Source organism: Triturus cristatus, chromosome 10, assembly GCF_964204655.1.
Source record: "Triturus cristatus chromosome 10, aTriCri1.1, whole genome shotgun sequence".
In the NCBI taxonomy this organism is placed as follows: Eukaryota; Metazoa; Chordata; class Amphibia; order Caudata; family Salamandridae; genus Triturus; species Triturus cristatus.
In genome coordinates, this window is record NC_140593.1 from 221,548,452 (window position 1) to 221,565,795 (window position 17,344).

At 43.7% G+C, this 17,344-nt stretch overlaps 1 protein-coding gene across 1 annotated transcript in view; it reads left to right on the forward strand.

Moving 5' to 3' along the window:
• CASD1 (CAS1 domain sialic acid O acetyltransferase 1) overlaps nt 1–17,344 on the forward strand; it is a 224,404-nt gene that overhangs the window by 192,741 nt on the left and 14,319 nt on the right. Inside the window, exons 15-16 of the mRNA XM_085630840.1 lie at nt 6,383–6,523; nt 12,795–12,872. Of these exons, the coding sequence (XP_085486966.1) occupies nt 6,383–6,523; nt 12,795–12,872 (219 nt within the window). The remainder of the gene's footprint in view (nt 1–6,382; nt 6,524–12,794; nt 12,873–17,344) is intronic.

The window sequence follows — 17,344 nt, forward strand, 5'->3', positions numbered from 1 at the left end:
CACCTTCTTCCAAGAGCCTAACCGATTACTCCATGGTGATCTCCAAATCCTTCAAGGGCTATGTCTTCCTTGATGTCCTGTTCTCTTTACTCCGCAGGTGAGACCGGCGTGTAGGTGTAGCCTGGTTGTTTGACCAACGCCACCCATCAGCTCCTGGATACCCCCCGGGGTGATTAGCAGCGCTCTATAAGGACTGATTGATTGATCTGTGTAAAATCGCTGTCGTCGATCAGACTGCTCAAAAATGTGTGCCATCGGGTGCTTCTTCTTGTGTTGTGTCCAGTTAGGGACCCTCCTCTTGAGAGAGGTCTGTAGCAGGGCAGGCCCTCCTTTCCATTCGGCATAGAAAGTACTACATAAGTCTGATGTTGGAGAAGTGTAGACATTCAATCTCAGCGTGAAATCGATTCCAAAGATGTCAAAGGCGGTTCCAGATTCTCATGAGTCGGTAATTGGACTGTGCCTAAGCAGCCACATTCAAGTTCTACAAAGAAGAACTCGTCTCTCTACTATCCCCCTAAACTTGGGCCTGTCTTGGAAATATCTCAGATGGGAATGCTGCTGTGAGTGAGATTTAATGAGTAAAGAGACGCGGATTTAAAAGTGGCTTTCAATCAATGTTCCAATTTTTCGTGAATAAATTTACCAATAATTTTAAGCTTCTTTCAAAATATTGTGTTTGCGGCAAAACATTTATTTTTGATATTATACAAACCGTTTCTCTTATGCAATCGGGTACAGGCGTAGTGGATCAGATGGTTCTATCCTTATTTTATGTGCTGATTTATGCAGTAGTGTTAAATTTGCTGGAATTAACATCACTGTCAAAAATCGAGTCAGAATCAGAATTTTATTCTGTTTTATTTCGGTTACATTTGTTTGTTTTAACTGAGTTCATTTTCAGTTTAGGGGAACATCTTGTAGCTGTGGCCACACCTCCTTTAATTCCCCCTTCTTTTCAATCAGCCATTCTCTGCATCTTCATACATGTGCCACATTTCTCCAGCAGTCTGCCATCCATCTTTTCTGCCACCACTTCTTCTCTTCCTGCCACCCACAGTTCTTAGTTAAATTTATGGCAAATGTGTTACGCCTTTCTTGAACAACCTGCATTACTCTTGCTGTCTTATTGGCCCACTACCGCTCCTTCGCTTCTTCTCAGAAGGGGGGGCCCTGGATAGGTGCGGATGGTACTTGGTGCAGTCCTCCAAAGTCTTTTTTGATATCTCCCCGCTTGTTGTCAAAGTCTGCTGCTTTAGGCGAGCGACTGTACAGTTTCCGTTTGACCCACTTGCTTGACTGGAACCCCCTATGTGCAATGACAGTCCAGCCATACCTATCCGTTTTACTTGAACCGCATTAATATTTTAAGAGTTTATACGCTTCAACATGTATATGAGCCCGCATAATTATTCTGTGCATTGAATATAATAACCATAATTCACCTCTGTTAACAGTGCAGCACCCACATGTCTAACTCAAGTCAGCTGCTTTGGTGAACTTGTTCTTGTTGGTGTAGTTGCGGGTGGCTGACCCACTCCTACTCTGATCCAAACAGTTGTGATGACTTGTACACACCAGCCATGCGCCAACCAAATGGATGCAGTTCAACAAGCTCTTTAGCTGACCTCGCTGTTATTCATTCTGTATTCTGTGACCAACAAACATATGCATCAGTCCAAGACCAGCAAGTTCAAATAGAAGCACAATAATGTTTTCACTAGATGTTTCCTTGTAATAATCTGGGACCGCACACTGTAGTATGAGGCCCTCCATTGTACTTTACTGTTCGGAGAAATATGAAATGATGGCGGTATTGCCTTGGTTTTTTTCACCCAGAATAGCAGGATTTTTAAAGTCAAAATTCAGCGTATACTTATTTGAGAGCTATTCCATAGATAAACAATTGCAGCGACTAGAACCCTTACATGCCTAGAACCACATGCCCGGATGGCAGGAATACTCAGATAGCTGCCTGCTTCACCCCACCCGCGTCCCCATGTTGTTTCACCCCACCCGTGTCCCTTTGTTGAGTCACCTTACCTGCGTCCTTGTGTTTCTTCACCCCACCGCATGCATCCTCATGTTTCTTCTCTCAACTACATCCCTGTGTTTCTTCACCCCACCCGTGTCTTTGTGTTTCTTCACTTTAACTGTGTCCCAGTGTTGCTTCACCCCACTGTGTCCCCTTGTTCCCCCCTCCCGCCCTTTGCATTGCTTTAACTGTTACTTCACCCCACTCTCCCCGTGTTGCTTTAATGTGTTGCTTCAGCCCCACCCGCCCCCTTGTGTTGCTTCCCAATTGTGTTGCTTCACCCCACCCATCCCCCTCACCCCACCCATCCCCCTTGTACTGCTTCACAAGTGTTTCTTCTCCCACCCACCTCCCCTTGTGTTGCTTCACCCCACCCAACCGCCTTGTGTAGTTTTACCCCGCCCAGTGTTGCTCCCCCGCCCCCATGTTGCTATACCCCCCCCCCCCCCCCAGTGTTGCATCAACCCACCCGTTTGCCATTTTGCTTCCACCGTTGTGTTGGTTTCCCCACCTGCTTTAGAAAGAAAAAAAAAAAAAGCTTTTGCACTTTTTGTTTCTGTACATATGTGGTACCCATTCCTAAACAAAATTACACTGGCCACTGTGTTATGGACTTCTTAAAGTTCTTCTTTACCCATCCTGCACATTATCCGGGATAATGTAAAGAATCACTGCAACCATTGGCAAAGCCAGTAGGTCAGAAGGCAAGACCTATTGGCTTTGCCAGTACTTCTTTTACTTTGCTGTCATGAGAACATATTGTTGGATTTATACTTTTATTTGTTCCCCAGTAAGTATGTGGGAGAGCATAGGCTTTGTTAAAGATGCAACAAAATAATGACCCTTTGACCAAAAGTATCTATAATCCATTATATTGGCCATAAGTTCATCATTTACAACACAGAATTCCTTGTCTTACTCCCTGTCAGAGCTTAACTCTGCTAATACAATCTCTTCATTAAGGCTCCTTACTCCTAACTAACATATTGTTATACCCCAGGGCTATGTTCTCTGTAAGGTGCACGTGTGCACACACTTTGCACTTTCACAGCACCAGGCACCTCTGCAGGACCACACAACGGATTACTGTCACAGAGAGAGAGTCTTTCCTTGCTGCTCATTTAAAAAGGATGCAGCAGCGTGGAAGGAAATTTTCTCTTCATGTGTGCACTGCAAAAGGGGAATCCAGTAGTTAGACCTGGCCCTTTGCACAGGTTTATCCCCAAACCCATTGCCTTTTGTCTTCTATTTTTCTTACCCTTTTTTGTTGGCTATTGGATTCTGGACACTTTACCACTGCTGGTCAGTGCTAAAGTTCATATGCTCTCTATGTAAATTGTGAATATGATCGGTTATCCGTGATTGGCCTATTTGATTTACTGGTAATTCCCTAGTAGAGTGCACTGAGTGCCAAGGCCTGTAAATAAAAGGCTACTAGTGGGCTTGCAGCACTTGTTGTGCCACCCCCATGAGTAGCCTTGAAAATGTGTCTCAGACCTACCACTGTAGTGTCTGCGTGCGCAGTTTCAAACTGACATGTTAACTTGGCAAGCACACCCACTTGCCAGGCACAAACGGTCCCTTTTCCTACATGTAAGGCACCTCTCAGGAAGGCCCAATGTACCCCCATGGACAGGGTGCAGTGTATGTGAAAGGTGGGACATGTACTGGTGTGTTTTACACGTCATGAAAGTGAAATACTTTATATTCTGTTTCTGATTGTTAAGATACGGTCTGTCCCGTAGGCTATCATTGGGGTTTCACTGTAACATATTACATGTGTAACTTTCAATTGGGACAAAATAGATAAATGGAGTTTAGGCTCTCTGAACTCAGAATTTATTAACGCACCTTTTGGTAAAGTTGATTTTCAAATTGGGTGCGTGAAAATGCCACTTTTAGAAAGTGGGTATTTTCTTGCTTTACCGTTCTGTGTGTCTCTGACTGTTTGTGTATTCCACGCCTGGATTTGGAGATATACATCCACTCTAGACAGTTACAAGGGTGTTGAGGTGTGTCCTGCCTTTCCTGGGTGACTCATCGCTGAGCTGATTAGGTCTGGTCTGTATTTAGAGTGGTGGGAGGAGTATCGCTAGCACCTGAATAGATTCTGTCTCCTTTGCACAATGCTGTCTCCACCCCTTATGGTCATGCTGGACCGGAAAGGACAGAACTGGTTTGGACTGAGCACAGGGACTCTGCCACAAAGAGAACAATGACAAAATGGGGTACAAGTATGAGACCTTAAACCCCAGCACTTTAGATTACTTCAAGAAACAAGAGGACCCTGCTAAGCAGAAGAGCTAGAAGAACTGTATGAGGATCGCAACCTTTTCTGTGGGTTGGCCTGCAGTTGCTGCTTCTGTCTGTGGTGAAGGAAAAGGACTGACTCTTTTTGCCCTGCTGTGGTCTCCTGCTTGTGAAGAATCTCCAAGGGCTTGAGTGTGCTTGCCTCCTGTTAAAAGTCTCGGGGAGATCAGACTTCAGGAAAGTTCCTTGCTGGGTCTAAGAGTAACCTGCCTGGAAGGAGGGCTCAGGGCTGTGGGGAGCACTGTCCCTGATTTCAGTGGGGGTAGGACGACCTGCAGTTGCTGCTCCTGTCTGGGGCAGATAAAAGGACTGCACTGTTCTTTCACCAATTGGCAAAACAGCGCGCAGTGAGGGCTGTGGTTTTTCATCAGAAAAGAGATCTAGCGCATGGAATATTGTGCGTATATGAAATATCCTGGGGCTTTTTGTTTATTGGAAGTTTCCAGTGTGCCTGTTTCTGGGGCGAAAAGGATCACCCGGGGCCATAATTGCCGAGGGCCTAGTGTATTTTCAGGGCTTCTGTCATCAAGTTCACCACCAAGAGCACAAGTTCTGGGCTGGGCCCCACCCGCTGTGGCATGAGCCCAAGAGAGAAGAAGTCGAGAGCAGCCGCTAGTCAGTGGGAAGGAGTCACTGGCATTGCCAGGCAACCAATGCGGCTACCCAGAGTCACCACCAGGAAGAAGACCGGAACGGGTCGTCGTCTGTAGCTGCCCCAGCCGCAAAGGACTGAAGAGGCCGTGCACCACAGAGGGGAGCAGCACTTCCCCTCCCCCATACTTCCTCCCCCCACCTTCCTGAGACAGTGGGGAGTGAGCTCCGAGTGTGGCAGTCAGGAGTCTGCTGGGAGCCTGGTCTGTGTGAGGCCCAGGTCGGACCAAGTGGCTACAACATGAACTTTGCAGGTGCACCACACTCTCAGGCAGCTATAATTGAGTCTATTCTGCCTGCGGGGGACCCAGCGAGGTATCCTTGCTGACGGTGGCAGGGCATGTCTCCCAGCGGCCGTCCTGACCCACGGCCGTCCTGACCCCAACCTTGGAGGGCATTTTTTTTTCTTGTGTAGGCATTACGGGGGCACTGCTGTTCCCATTGGCCTGAGCAGAGTGGCCGGGCTCCCCGCATTTGTCATGGCTGTTGGGCCACATGTATGTGGGCAGCTGCCACTCACAGCACCAGTGTTGATGATTAAGTGCTAGTGCTGAGCACTGGAAACCACTAGCTCAAATTAAGCACTGCTAGCGTTGACCGCGTCATAGCATGTTTTTCCTCTTTAAGCTATGGCAAGGGTATTTTTAGGGTTGAGGGGTGTAGGGTGGGCCAGGTATTTTTATGATTTCTGGGTAGGTAAGGTTATGAGTCGTAAGGTTAGTTGTAGGCTTTAGGGGTTGGTATGGGTGCTGAGGGTATTTTTAGGGCATGGGGCTTTAGGGTTCAAGGGTGGGTAAGGTTATTGGGTGGTAAAGGTAATTAAAAAAGGGGGATGTAAGGGATCCCTCACAAAAGAGAAAACATTTTTATAATTCAGCTAAAAAGTGGGGTTGTTGGGGGAGGGGGAGAGGGTTCCCCTAAATAAGAAAAAGAAATAAGCTTAATTTAAAATTTGTTTATATGATATATATATATATATATATATATGTATAGGTATATAATATATATTACAGCGGGAGGAGGGCAAGTGGGCAAGCAACACGAGGGAGGTGCAGGCGCTCAAAGGAAAAAAATACTAGCAGGAACATTGCCCCAAGGTATTGTTTCATTATGAGATTTTCTTTATGAGACAGCTTAGGCAAAACACACAAAGTAAAACAAGTGTTACCTAAAACGTCCTGTAACAAAATTGTGGACCTGTTGGCTTTGCCAATGCTTGTTAACGTTTAGAGGGATTTGCCTCTCCTTTCAATGAATACTCATTTGTATACTTGTTGTGTACCTTAATCTACTTTCTATTCCGTGTCCAATAATGAAATGATTGCTTGTAATCATCTTCGAACCTTACACTTTTCCTGCTCGTAATAATGTTTATTTCTTTTGCAGGCTGTGTTCCATGGAATGCTTTTTGCTTTCTTATACCTGGCTTTGCAGAAACGTCAGATACTTTCCGAAGGCAAAGGAGAGCCACTCTTCTCCAGCAATGTTTCAAATATTTTATTATTTTTTTCTGTGCTATCTTTTTTGGTGAGTATTGAGTCATTTTACATCTTTAAATATTTGCACAACTTTATATGTGGATTGATGTTATTAACCTGGCCACCCCGCAGTTTAACCATAACTAAATGCAAAGCATGGCCACATGTTCCGTCTTTAATTCAAGCCCCTGTAGGCCTGGGGAATTCATGGCAAGGGCATATACAGGTCCTGTCCCACAGCCATCCTTCTCAGAAACCTAGGGTAGAGTGTACACATTTGTACTGCAATACCAGCTTCTCTGCTTTGAATGAAAAGAGCTATTATCGACATCTGAAATCCTTTGCCTCTGATCTTTTATGATCCAAGTGAAATTTAGGGCTCTCCTATGTTCCTTTAAGGTTAGGAGGCAAGTCATTAAAACTGCTTTCATTGCATGACCTCGGGGGTACATATGACTGTCTGACGTTTTTTTTTCTTCCACACGTGTCTTTCTTTTTATTATGACTATGACTTTCATTTACGTTTGCAGCTCCATATTTCAATTTCACTTTATTTTGTTCTTAATAGGATCATCCATTTTATTGCTGATTTTCAGAATAGTTTACGTTCTCAAAACGACCCATAAAAATATAAAATAATTTGACATGTATAAGGAAAAAGGTAAAAATGCCCTCAGTATTAGAAGTCTTCATAGAAAAAGGATTTTCACTTTAAAGCCTAGCCTTCTACACACAGGAAAATAAATCTCTGAATTTCCTGCCTTTACAAGTCCACTTTACTGTAAAAATATGCCTCTTTTTGTTTTTTAGGCATGGCGTTGGCCAAGACCTTGTGATTTCCCTAAAAATGTTTGTTCAATGCATTTTCTTACTGGGGCTAACAGCCAGCCCTCGTCATCCATTTTTCCCCCACTGCAGCATGGGGCAGTGAGTCGGCTCATTGCTTATTTTCACTGTCAGTGACAGTACTCTTTGCTTTCACAAGGATTGCGTCCACACACAAGTAGTTCCCTTAAGTGCCAGTGACTGAAATTGCAGTGTGTCATTTTTGAGACCAAGTATTTTTTGTTGTTGCTTTTAATTATTTTTTGGAAAGATTGATGATAGTTCATCAGCTTTCTCAACAATGAAAGTTTGTAGAATCCTTTAAAGAACAAGCCTTAACAACTGCATACCTATTGGCTTTGACAATGCCTGTTCTGGTTTGTAATTTCTGTGATTCTTTCTTCTTTCTTTGCGTTTCTCATTTTTTCGATTACTGGGTTTACCATTTTATTTTTCAGCCATAGTTGTCTTTGGAATTGTTTTATTATGTCTTCAGTTATCTCCTGTCATTTCTTTTTCCTCTTCTCCTAATGGTACAATGGTTACACATTAAAATAAATGTGGTTGCAATTTGGCAATGCTAAATGAGCCTTCCTAGTATCTGTATAAAATATTAGTTGTCTGTATCACATATTAGTTAACTAAGACTTCTAGAAGTGAAATTAACTTAGTGTTGTGTCTGGGGTTAATTCACTTTGACATGAAAACTAAAATTTGGCAAAAGATTCCGTTGGAGATCTTCCTATGCTAGGTGTCTTAGTGATCCTCAGCTGAAACTGTCAGATCAGTTGTCAGGTATGGACTTGATTCTTACAAAAAAACTTAGGAGTAAACAACCTGCATACCACTGTTTGCCTAAGGTCCTCTCCAAAACCCGCTGAGACCCATCATTTTCTACTCTGATCCATTTTTCTCTTGTGGGTAGATCAGTGTCATTCTGTGCGGATATGTGGTCGGTTTTCAAGACACTAGTCATGGGAATGCCTGTTCCCAAAATGCCCATCAACACCTCCTTATCAGAGAACTACTTGTCATTACGCTGCCTGACTTTAAGGCATCCACTGCAAAGATGCTAGATGTCAAGTTTAGCATCATTGAGAAGAATGTACCTAGAAATTCAAAATCTCAAGACATTTGCTACACCCAAGATATGTCTGTAGTTTCTGGAGGACAGCCTTCCACTGAGGGGGTGTGGGGAAAGAGACGGGGATTTTCCCTGCCACCATCTATGAAAATAAGGCAAAGAGGCTGTCCAAAGCCCTTCTGCTTTATGCAGGAGACCCAAGCTTCCTATTTGATGAGTAACTGGTTCTTTTGCACTAAAAGGAGGTATTAATGTTTCTGAATCTAAGTGGGTGGAATTACATTTCTCCATTGAATAAGAGTGTTTCCCTATTAGAGACCACTTGTGATTCTTTCTCTTTTTCTCAGTTTATATATAGTGACTGTTTAATGTTCTAATGAGAGCTTGTCGTTGAATGGATTTCTAATTAGCACATGGAAAGTCGTGTGGTTTACTCTGCCTTTAATCTGAGGCATTGTTTTACTGTATCTTTTTTTTTGTCATTGACTTCTCTCTGGTCTTTCAGCATCACTCACATTCCCCTTTGAAGTCCAACCAAAATAATACCACTGACCTGGGCACTTTGTTTGAAAACTCTCATCATAAAGCTGTATAGTAGTTTCTGCTATAGAGAGAAATGTATCCATCAGCCTTCACCAGATGAAACCAACAGAAATCTGGTTCTCCAGCACAGGCCCTTCTCATGTTCATAAGTTCAGATATATTCGCTGCTGCTAGGTAGGATCTAGGTAACAGCAAACATTTAATAAAAAAAAAAAATCCTCCCGTCAGGCTTATTCTCCATCCTGGGCAGTTGCAGGTACAACTATGCGCTAACAAGGGTATGAGAGCAGGTGTTACTGCCAAGTAGGATTCTAGGAACTAGGGGGGCAGGTGGATGAGCAGTCAAGGCACACCTCAAAGATTTGTTGTAGGGTCAGGATACAGGGCAGGTGAAATGTATAAGGCAACACAATTACAGTAAGGATGTGAATGTCCTGATAGAGTTGCAAAAATCCAGCACTTCAGCAATATCTCAAAATATATAAATACATGTACCTTCTAAGTTGAAATTTGAATCGTATAGTAAAATGTCCATAAAGCGAACACATATTGAAAAGGTACTATTTCACAATACATTGTTAAACCAGGGTCAGTGGTTCCCTGTAAATAAATATTAGATTTTGTTCGTGAACACTAATCAGTGACAGAACTCTTTTGGATAGCTACCTGATTGTAAATGCAGCACTGCCGAGTGGGGGCTTGCAGTCCTTCCCCACTACGGACATACTTTGCAAACCTTTACAGGTTGTAGTCCTCCTGATTTCCAACCCCGAAAACAGGCTGAAACAAAGAATAAACCCGGACAATCAACAACACAACGTATCTTTAATTTGTCAAGTGAGTTACTATAGCCATAAAACAAAGGTTATTGAAGGCAATTGGTCAGTGACTCTTCACTGGCTTGACCAATCACTATAGTGAAGGGAAGCAGATAGCATTTTGACTTACAACAACAGAGTGTTAGTCCCCAGACAGATAAGGGATCCTAGTCTAGACCACACATGCCTCTCTTGCAACATCTAGATCTTAAGCTAGACCACTGCAAAAGCAGCAGCAGGGTCCATGAAGAATATATCAAGCAACAGTTGATACAGAGATGGAGTGTGCACACCATGGAAATACTACTCCTCCTACCTACCCTTGCAAATGTAGTTTCTTGATGCAGTCCGTTTCTGAAGCCAACAGAACATTATCAGGGCCTTGGGGCTGGATGCTAACAAGGAGGAAATGGGAAGCACGCAGCTGAACATTCTGCAGCGGGGAACAACCTTTACAACGCAACTTTTACAACGCACTGCCATTACAACGAAACTGTTACAACGCAAGTGGATTTACAACGCATGCCATTACAACGCAAGTCTTTACATCGACTTGCGCTAAATGGCGTGCTATCATTACAAATAGTGTAGTTTACTATCCCAACGCCTTCCCTACTGTTAAGTGGACTGGAGTTGGAATAGTAAATTACACTTTTCTAATGTTAGCACGCCATCTAGTGCCAGTCGATGTAAAGACTTGCGTTGTAATGGCATGCGTTGTAAATCCACTTGCGTTGTAACAGTTTTGTTGTAACAGCACGCGTTGTAACAGCACGTGTTGTAACGTCATACATCCTTCTGCAGCACCAACAAGATCAGTGCTGTTCAGTCAACCAGATGCTCTTCTCGAGCTGCTGGAGTGGACCTCCTGCTTATATGTTAGGGAACTGGCAGTTCCCTGGCCACAGCCCACTGCCATTTTGGTTTTATGCACCTTATTCAGCTTGATATCCAGCTCACCAGGCAGTTCTTTTTATTCAGAGAGATTTCCCTCTTTTCTGAATACATTGGTGTGGCCACTGCCTCCCTGTAGAAGTCCAGATACATCCTCCAGGGTTTTTTTCTAGCAGGAAACCTTGTGAGTTCTCTCTAGATGGAAATGGTACAGAAATAACAGGGAGAAAAGAAAAAGCGAAGAAAGGGGCTGACCTTGAGTCCATCCTGCATCCATCCTCCATATTGCAACTGCCAAACTCCCAAAAGTAAAGATGGTTGTGCTCAGCAAAGTGTCCCCTTTTTTCTTCTTAGTTATAAAGTAGGTTCATTTGAGTATTTCAGACAGTGTTATCAAGATGCCTGGTGAAGATGGGCTACCTGTACTACATGCTTCCTGGTCATGACATTCCGCTCAAGTCTCAAAACCGCATTTTAAGGCCTCTAAGCCTTCTGCTTCATACAGACACTTAGAGACCCAGCAGTAGGCCTAATACAGTGATGCCAAGAAAGGACCCTAGTGTTGCCTCTGTCAACACGAGTGTCATCCTAAACCACTCATCAAAAGTTCCATTAAATATTTTGGTCCTAGATCTCCAGTCTGAGCCTTTGTCAATGATGTCAGTTATTGCTTGAGAAAAGAACACGCACCTTTTGCCCTAGAGTTTTTTCTGTGCCAAGCTGTTCATTGAGGGTATCCTGCATTACAACCTTAGTGCTCTTTCAGTACCAGTACTATGGTCTCCTTACTCACAAGGCTACTTCTTCTCACAACAGCCTTTCTGTTAGTATGACCAGTCACAGCTCTCATGATAGCTCCTCAAAAGAAGCCCTGCACAGGTGAGTTGCCAATACCATTGCCTTTATCTAATTTCTTCATAAATTCCTAGCCTGTTGTGTACTGTCTAGGAACATCTTGTTTCTGTAAGAGACTCACATCTACATTGATTTAATTATTTGTCACCACAGCTGTAAGTTGGCCTGTCTTTACTTTTTCAAAATCTAAAAGCGTATCCCCTCCTCTCATTCCACTCTGGTTCTGGATCAATAGTTTATTGCTAGGCAATGGACACTCCAGTTACAGCCTGTCGACAGGGCAGTCACATGGTGTGCAATTTTGCCAGTCATGTTCCAGCCTTTAACTCACCAATTGCACCTCTTGTTGTTGGCTCAGGGCAGATGCCCACAGCTAAAGATAGAGTCCTTTGAAAATCTTTACCCTTTAAATCAATTGTTAAAACTCAACCCTATGTCGAGTCATACAGTATGGTATGTACTTAAGACCTTTTTGCCAACATCGATCTCTGCTCCAAAAACGGCAAAACTACTATTAAATCATTAATTTCATTTTCAAAAGTCAAGCACTTTGCTTTTTTGCTCTGGAATACCCAATCAATTGAAATAAGGACATTCACCTTAATTAGCATGTTGATATAGGACCTCATAAAACAGTTACTTTAGATGGAATCTTCAGTACTGTGACTAAGTATCATGCACCCACTCATGACACAGTTTCCCTGTGAGCCACAGTCAATCCCAAGTTACAGGGTCAAAATCTGGTCTCAGAAGTGTCATATAATTACTGGACGCCATCAACTAGGTTGTGCTGTCCCACAGTGCGCTGCTTCTACACCGGTCTCCTCACTTTTTCTGCCTTCCCTCTTTAATTTTGTTTCCAGCAAGCGTGCAAGATCTCATCTTACTGTGAATTTTTTTTATTCAGATTTGATTTTTTTAGGACCAGACCGAATGACAGTACATGGAAATACCGTCTAAATCTAATTTGTATAACCTGTACATGTCAGCCTAATTCTGGTGTGAGAGCAAGTACCTATGGCAGGTAGAGTGCGGTGCAATGGCACCATCTATAGATGTTTTTCTTTGAAAGTGGATGTCTTCAGTGACTTAATTCTATATGTAAAAAAATACAATGTCACTCATCTTGAACAATCGTGAACAAATGTAAAGGAGCTTCTTCAAGAAGGGCATGTCTTACCTTTAATTGTAAATTGCTACATTCCATACTATTGGGTGTCCCAGTCTGTAGTTACGCTTTACTGTAATTTATTTTGTTCACGTGGTTTCAGACTGATAATTATCATATTGTCTTTTTTCAGACCTACTCTATTTGGGCAAGTAGCTGTAAAAACAAAAACGAATGTAATGAGATGCATCCTTCAGTATCCGTGGTGCAGGTAACTATTGTCATGAGAAAATTTGAAACCCTGTAATTTTACTGATTATTTGAAAAAACACAGGTAGCTAGTCTGTTGTGACAATTTAGCTCCCTCTTTAGTTCACTGTTTGTCTTAAATTTCACTCATACAGCTGTATAACACTATGGTTTTAGAATGCTGTACATGGAAGCTACCTGTGTCTTCTCAGTGGGTCAATGTAGGAAAGTGAATTGTTATTTGGTGTGGGTGACTAACCCACCTCCAGGAACAGTCACAACCCTTGTCAGGGTAAATGCTTAAAGTCACTAAGTTTGTCTGAGCTGAACACGAGAACTATGGAACAGAGCATGCAGGCTTAACATGGAGGCAATGTGTGAAGTATTTTGTGGTTCCAAAACAGTAGTCAAGTTAAAATGCAAAACAATAAAAATCCCAAATATAATTAGAAAAATAGAATAAAATCTCATAAATAAAAGGACACAAAAGTGACAAATATCAAATAAGGGTATCCAGAAACATGAATTTTTTAAATATGTTGGAATACTGCCAAAAAGCATAAAGTGCCAAAGATAGTCAGTAGTTGTGGTAGACCGGGACCCAGCACAATTTTATACGTACTGCAGTGGAGCACGGGTCTGATACACCAACTGGGTCCGATACACCAACTAGGTTTGTCCTGTTCAAAGGTTTTACCTTCTCACTATAGTTCTTTAAGTTTCAAACCACCACAAGAATACACATTTAACGCCCTCAAGAGCCTTAACGGTGAACCTTAGAGAATCACAGGGCGTCAGGCAGAGGGCAACAGTAGGGTCCTGTCTAGGTCCAGCTGAAAATAATCAGCATGGTGGTTACAGGAAAGGCCTCTTGTAGCTTTTTATATCACTATAGTTTGAACAGATAATGAGCTTTGTGACCCTTGGAGTCCACTTTTTTGTATGTTTTATTTTTAAACTGGGTATAAGCGAGAGCAGGTTCAGTCCCTAAGGGCTCAGACAGCAGGTTCAGTCTTCCAGTAGTGTTCTTTATTGGGTTCCTGGCGATGCCACCTTTATGCATGCCACTAGCTAGTGCGTAGGAACGACTCCTGAGTATGCCCTAACCAATAGGATAAAGGTTTCTGGGGCTACTCCTACACACTTTGGCCATTTTCAAGTTGGTAAAAGTCTTCAGTCAAAATAAACCTGGGCTGTGAGGTCTGGGTATGTGTGTATGTGTGTGTGGGGAGTGTAATATCCTAGTCCTAGTGTTCTCCCACATCTAACACCAAAATCTTGTTTTGAGGCACCCGCTTATACCCTCAAAAAACCCAGAGACTGAAGTCTGGTTGAAGAAAAGTGGGGTTTACCACCAACAAGACAGTGGTTACACCAGGATTGTTTTGGCATCCTCTTTCCCTTCCTTTGAAGTGTGGCCCCAGTGTTGTCTGTAAAACCCAAAGACAGAATGTTGGTGGGACAAAGGAGTTCCTTCAGCAACCAGACTGTGTAAACACCGGGGTTATCCTGATATCCTGTTCTCTGCCTTCCAAGTGCCCCCCAAAGTTTTACATGTAAACCCAGCAGACCTGTCAAGCTGGTTTTGACACTGAGGCAGGATTTGCCACTGTAAAGTGAAGGGAGATTCTCACAACCTTACACTGTATATTTTGGGTGATTCAGAAGAGTCCTGTCTGTCCATTAAGGTAAGCCTATTGTTTGCATCTGGGGAGTATGTTAGAACTTTTTTCGCACCTATTCAAATGCTCATTCCTGGATGGCAGAAGTAAGAAAGCAAATGTAAATTTTGCCTCCAGGAACTTCAGTCCGAGAAAAAGTAAATTTCTCCACCATTGAATTTGATTGTTAATACCTATTAAATATAGTTGTAAAATAATTTTTCTAGATCGTCCTATTCCCAAGATAAAATATTGACATTTGAATCTGTACTCTGGTTTTCTACATAGGACAGTTATGCCTGCCACACTTATAAATAGATTTTGAGTGTTAGTGTAAGGACGTTAACAATACATTTCTGCATGTCTTACTCTTGAATACCATGCATACTGCCTTGTGGGCTGCAAGGCCTACTTAGGGGTGACTTAAAAGGGACGTTTTGACCTGTCAAAATGGTTTATTTTGATGGGTCAGATTGCAGTTTTTACACTGCTACAGTCATACTACATATTGTAGGCCTGAAGCCATGTTTGCACTACCACTGTAGTGAATGGCACAATATCTGCTGCAGTCCACTAGTGGCATATACGTTCCGAGCCCTGGGCACAGTTTGTACGATATACTAGAGACTTATAGGTAAGTTTAATATACCACTTAGGAGTATGCCAATTTGACTATGTTTAAAGGAGGAGCACAGGCACTTTACTGCTAATTAACAGTTGTAAAGTACACAGAATTTTAACACCTGCTAAAATATAGAGTCCACCAGAAGGCAGAAAATCTGCAACTGCCACTAAGAAAAGGCAGACTTTCTACAGTCCCTGATTGGAGAAAAAAGACTTGTAGCATAAAAAAATACCTCCAGGCAGACAGGATATCCAAAGTAGAGAATTGCTGGAGAACCTGGCAGTTAATCCTGGAGCCTAGTAGATGTGGGAAGTATTCCACAGTAGCAGGATTCCAGTTAATGAAGCAAGGATTCCCAGAGGTGAAGCAGGAAAACCAGGGGCGAGTAAACAGGAGGGAAACCTACCTCCGAAGTTACTAGAGTGTTTGCGATATATGTTATTGAGAGTTACAGCTCATTTATAGGGTGAATCCGAAAGTGGGTGAAAGAGGAAGTGAGACGTGACACACAGGAAGTAGTGCCGCCATGATAGGTTGGCTTTTGGCAGCATGTTATGCAGTACGTATAGAAGTCTAGGAAGGGACATCATCTTGACTAGGGCCGCTTGCCCCAGAAGAGTCAACGGGAGCGACCTCCAGTGCTGGGCGTCTGATTTAAGACGTACAAGTGGTGGTAAGAGATTATTATCGTGAAATTTAGATATGTCTTTGGAAACCCAGATCCCCAGATTCCTGAAGCCGTCAACCTCCTCTACCAACCGGCAGCCACGGGGTAGCGAGGTCCGTTTACCGTAGAGGACGTAAAATACTGACTTGGACCAATTTATCGTGTATCCCGCAAACCTACCAAACACTCGAAATATGTCCAGGACCACATTGAGGGACGCCACCGGGGAGGCCAAGTAGAGGAAGATGTCATCTGCGTATAGCGAAATGCAGTCCTCCCAGCCTGAGGTCCACTTAAGGCCCCTGATAGTGGGGTCTTGTCGGACCTAACTCGCCAAAGGCTCCAGGGCCTGAGCGAGGAGAAGCAGTGACAGGGGGGCGGGGGGGCAGCCCTGTCCTGTGCCCCTGCCGAGAAGAAAAACGGGAGATTTCCTATTGTTGACAGTTACTTGGGCAAGTGGTTGGTGATATGGAAGCTGCACCCAGTTGATAAATTCGGGCCCGAAACCCAGTTTACGGAGAACTGCAGACATGTAGGGCCATTCGATGGTGTCGAATGCCGACGCCGCATCCAGGGATACCACAACAGCCTCCTCTCTAATTGTGTCAACCCGACACTACACAGGTTGAGGGAGGTATTCCTTGCCGGCATAAATCCCGACTGGTCCGGGTGGAACAGGCGGGATAGGATAGTGAGCAAGCGGGTAGCGAGAACCTTCGCCAGGATTTTCGCTTCACAATTAAGCAATGATATGGGCCTATAGGACGAACATTTGTTAGGCGGCTTGCCAGCCTTATGGATGACTACAGTGTTAGCCAGTGTCGGGTCCTCAGGAAGTGTGCCCCGTTCTTTGCTGTACCGGTACATAGCGGGTAGAAAGGGTGCAGTTTTACTTGCCGTAAGCTTATATAGTTCTATGGGCAGGCCGTTAGGGCCCGATGCCTTCCAACCGCGCAAATCATGCATGGCTTTTTCGACCTCCGCTGCCGTAATATCAAGGGCGAGGTCGGGTCACTCTTCCTCAGTGAGGAGTGGCATTGAGATATCGCGTAAGAGAGCGGAAGCCTCCTCCTCTGTGTGCGTCGTGTGGGATGTATAAAGCAACTGGTAGTACTGACCAAATACATCTGCTATCTCCTGTGGCATGGTGAGGTGAGACTGTGAGTCTGTTTCAGTCTCGACCACAACACGCTGAGCCCTTTCCCTGCGATCCAACCAAGCCAATAACTTGCCCGCCTGCATCATAGATTCTGCTAAGTGTGGCTCTATAGTGACTCTTGGCGGCTTCTGTGGCTAGGTCGGAGAATTCCTTTATTTTAATACGCAGCTTCTGACGCGCTTCTACCGTATCCTGTGTCTGGACCACGTCTTCTAAGTCAAGGATTTCCCCCTCCAACTGCGCCATATCAGCTCCCCACGTTGTCCGGAGACCTGGGCCAAGATCACCCCCGTATAATCACTTTATAAGCCTCCCAGAGTGTCGTCGCCGAGTCAACCGACCCCTCATTTTCCTGAAAATAGAGTTCTGACTCGCTCAAGAC